Source organism: Bidens hawaiensis, unplaced genomic scaffold, assembly GCF_021521415.1.
Source record: "Bidens hawaiensis isolate Kalapana, Puna unplaced genomic scaffold, B.hawaiensis_p1.1 tig00051285_1, whole genome shotgun sequence".
Classification (NCBI taxonomy): Eukaryota; Viridiplantae; Streptophyta; class Magnoliopsida; order Asterales; family Asteraceae; genus Bidens; species Bidens hawaiensis.
Genome location: NW_027499180.1, coordinates 1 through 4,627, shown reverse-complemented (window position 1 = coordinate 4,627; position 4,627 = coordinate 1). Strand labels below are relative to the sequence as shown.

General features: G+C 40.7%; 1 protein-coding gene across 1 annotated transcript; it reads right to left on the bottom strand.

Annotated features, from left to right (window-relative positions):
* Window positions 1-385: 385 nt before the first annotated feature.
* On the bottom strand, window positions 386-799 carry LOC143598926 (secreted RxLR effector protein 161-like). Its single transcript, XM_077077014.1, has one exon. It carries the CDS (start codon window positions 797-799, stop codon window positions 386-388), a length of 414 nt encoding a protein of 137 aa, XP_076933129.1.
* Window positions 800-4,627: the final 3,828 nt, after the last annotated feature.

The following is a 4,627-nucleotide window of genomic DNA, read 5'->3' as shown; positions in this document are numbered from 1 at the left end:
TCTCCTAAATCCCAAAGCACAGGTATTTATAATCTAACCTATCACGTTTATATTACAACTAGGATTGCTAAATAGTAGGACATGATAATTATACTAAAAGTTAAATCTGAGCATATTTAATTGTTTATAGTTATCCACTCATTAAATCATGTTACTTTGCCTTGCACGCCAAGTAACGCCCTTTAATGAAATTCCCAACAATCACCCCCGGTATTTCGAACTCGAAACCGACAAGTCTTCAACTCCAAGTAATTCCCGCATCTCCTTGAATTTGATTCTCCCAAGAGCCTTCGTCAAGATATCGGCACATTGCTTAACACCACTAACATGCTCGACACTTACTTCTTCACGATCAACACATTCCCGAATGTAGTGATACCGAGATTTAATGTGTTTGGTCTTTCCATGGAAGACCGAATTCTTCACGAGAGATATCGCTGATGTAATCGATACGTAACACCACTGCTGGAATTTCCTTGTCGAATAACTCACTTATCAATTCCCTTAGCCAAACCGCCTGACACGCGGTTGCGCTTGCCGACATGTACTCTGCTTCACACGATGAGTATGCAACTGTATCTTGTTTCTGAGAACACCAAGTAATTGGTGAAGACCCAAGATAAAATACGTGCCCAGTAGTGCTTCTGCCATCGTCTTGGTCAATGTTATGGCTACTATCAATATAACCAACTAACACGCTTTTCCCACGAGTGTAAGAAATACCAAAACCGAGAGTACCTTGAATATAACGAAGAATTTGCTTTATAAGAGTTGCATGAGATTGCTTTGGGCTTTGCATGTACCGACTTACGACTCCGAACGAATACGCCAAGTCAGGACGAGTCTGTAAAAGGTACTGGAGACACTCGACAATCTTTCGATATCCCGTAGCATCAAAATCTTATTCATCTTCAAATTTAGAAACTTTCATGCTCGGATGTAATGGAATTTGAGCAGAATTGCAAATCTCCATTCCCGCTTTAGCTAAAATTTTCTTCGCATACGTTTCTTGCTTGATTTTTATCCCATCCTTGCTTTGTGAAACTTCCATTCCGAGATAATAAGTTAGCTTTCTCAAATCTGACATCTCAAAGTTAAAAGCCATCTCTCGCTTAAACTCCATTATTAAGTTTAAATTGAAACCCGTTACGATTAAGTCGTCAACGTACACACCGACTATTAAGAGATCAGCTCCAATTTTCTTTTGGTATACCGCTTATTCTTGCGTGAACCGGTGAAACTTCATATTTAACAAAATACCATTTAACTTTGTATTCCACGCCCTCGGAGTTTGCCTTAAGCCATACAACGCTTTGGATAATTTGTATGCTTTGTGCTCTTCACCCTTTTTAACAAAACTATGCGGTTGAGTAACAAATACTTCTTCTTTTAACTCGCTATGTAGGAACGCGGATTTGACATCGAGGTGATGCAATTCCCAACCTTCATTCGGTGCAAGAGATAATAATAAACGAACCGTTTCGAGTCTAGCCACTGGTGCGAAAACCTCGTCAAAAATCGACTCCGGGTTGCTGAACATAACCCTTTGCCACGAGTCTCGCCTTGTGTTTATTAAGCGAGCTATCCGCGTTTCTTTTAACCTTAAAAACCCACTTTAAGCCAATCGTTTTTGCACCACGTGGTAACTCGGTCAACGTCCATGTATTATTTTTGTTTATCGAATCAATTTCGATACGCATTGCTTTCACCCACTCCGGTTTCGATTTTGCATCATCAAAACAAACCGGTTCATCATCAGCAAGCAATAAAATATCTTCATCAATCATACTCGAATTCAAGACGTAATCATTAAAACATATCGGGGTAACCGTGGCTCGAGAAGATCTCCGAACAGCCGGCTCAGGTGTAACCGTGTTGCTTGTACCAGCCGGGCTTGTTGGAGCATTTTCGACTATCGGTTCTTCATCATCTTCTTCACCCCCATCACCACTTGAACTCGTAGAGTTTGACACAGGGCTCGACCCGATGTTTTCGGTATTAACGATTCCTTCTCCGGTGTCAATTTCATCACCAAAGTTAACCCACAAAATACCTGGTGATCGATATTGCTCGTCGATTATTTCGGTACTTTTACCCCAATTCCAACCTTGTTTTTCATCAAACTCCGTGTCACCCGCTTGACTCACAACAATTTTTCTAGTCGATGGATTGTATAAACGATACGCGGCCGAACCTTTCTCGCTTCCGAGATAAACTAAACGAGTCGAACGATCATCTAATTTCTTTATATTTCCACCAAGTATTTTTGAATACGCAACACATCCAAAAACCTTAAGAAATCTAAGATCCGGTTTCTTTCGCTTTAACATCTCATACGGAGTTTTGTCTTTTAACGCTCGAGTTGGAATTTTATTAATCACGCCGGTCGAGTGTGATGCCAGACTGTCGCTATCTAGTCAAAAACAATTAAATCTAGTGTCCTAATCACCTTAAGCTAGTCAGGGTAAGTAGGGTGTCGAACCACGAGGAGTATGTGGTCAGTGTAAAGTGTAAACGATTCCTATCATTATGAAGTAATTCAATTAAAGTGCTGATCACACTAGCAAACAGTTTGGTTTTATAATAACCAAACAAATAATCAAAGATTCAATCAGTAAACAAAGCAAATCACACCCGGGAATCCAAGTACGTAACCTAACAGCAAACTCATGCAACATAACAGATAACTATCTTGTGTCAACTACAGACTGACTAACCGGTTAAACCTTAGGCATCCACGCTCGCTAACACACGGCACTGGTTATCAAACAATCATTGCCAGTGTGACTCAACTAAGGGCAAACGTATTCTTTCTTGCAATTAACAGGTCAAAACAATCCTACAAGCAATTATCATAGCAACTGGCACTCTAATCGTTCTGATTGAAATAAACCTAAACTGACGTTGTGCACAATCATACTAGACATCAATACTCATAGATTAACATCAAAGATAGTTACAATCAATTCGTTCGTAATACATGAGAAAAACTGAAAGATACAATACTCTACATCCCGGGTATGACTCGAAGGATCTAGCCGCGTCTCGGCATCTCTCGGGCTTCGGTTATGATGTTATGAAACATATATGAGGCCTTGAGATGATTGGAAGTGATGGTAGCTCTCCTTGCTGCTCTGAAAATCGCCTGGAAGGTGAATTATCGTGTCTAGGGTCGTCAAGATGTAATATAAAACAAAACCCTAACTTTCACGATTTTGGGGACCATCGCGTAGCGCGATGGTCTCCTCTCCTGGTCCATCGCGCTACGCGATGGACCAAAGTCAACGCAGAACATAATGAAGGGCATCGCGCTCTTCCACACCCATCGCACTACGCGATGGGTCACTTCACTCAGCAAGTCCATATTAATGTCTCGGTTTGCGTGCTGGACATCCCGGGTCTTCATTCTATGCTCGTACAGGCCCAAATTAAGCGCGTTAAGTACCTGTGACCTGAAACACAATAAACATGTATGAAGTACCAAAATTCCTAAACTAAACGATTAAAACGACTAAGTTAGCAAACTAAAATATGTACAAATAGACCGAACATCAGAATGCCTCACCGCTTCTCCCCACATATAATTCGAAACTTGTCTCGCTTTTAATATACCCCGAGTCATATCCAATATCGTGCGGTTCCGCCTCTCCACAACACCGTTTTGTTGAGGTGTATATGGAGCAGTTAAATGCCGAATAAAACCCTCGTTTTTCGAGAACCGATTGAAATCACGAGACGTAAATTCTCCCCCTCGATCGGTTCGAAACGTATTGATTTTCTTGCTATTTTCCGCTTCCACCTTGACTTTAAATCGCTTGAAGGTATCAAACGCTTCACTTTTTTCCTTCAACAAAAAAGTCCACATGAAACGTGAAAAATCATCTATCAAGACGAACACATGCCTATTTCCGGCTATGGTACTAGGAGTAATGGGCCCGCATAAATCTCCATGGATTAGTTCCAAGACTCGGGTTGCTCTGAAAGTCGCCGACTTCGGAAACGGTTTCCTCGTTTGCTTCCCGACTAAGCACGAGTCACAAATTTAATGTTCTTGATCAAATTTTGGCATTCCAACGACCATATTCTTTTTCACCATTTGTTTCATAGACTCGAAATTTAGGTGTCGTATTCTCGCGTGCCAAAGCTAATTCTCGTTATTAATCCGGGCTTGTAAACACACGGGTTTTCCCGTCTTTAATTTAAACGTATAAAGATGATTCTTGGATCGAGTAACCCGCATCAACAATTTTCCTTGATCATCATACATCAACAAGTAATTGTCTTTCATACGAATATCACAACCACTTTCTGTTGCTTTTCGAAGACTAATAATATTACTTTGTAAACTAGGAATATAATAAATGTCGGTCAATAATCGTTGCTCCCCAGTTTTACCGACTAGCAATATCAACCCTTTCCCGCAAATATCAACATAAGACCCATCTCCAAATTTAACTTTGCCACCAACACGCTTATTTAATTCAGAGAAAAAAGATAAATTACCCGTCATATGGTTGCTCGCCCCGTTATCCAAATACCACAAGTCTTGTTCGTCTGAACCACCCTCGTCATCTTTTGGTATAACCTTCTGTTCTTTCAAGTACACATTTTCTTGAACACACCCCAC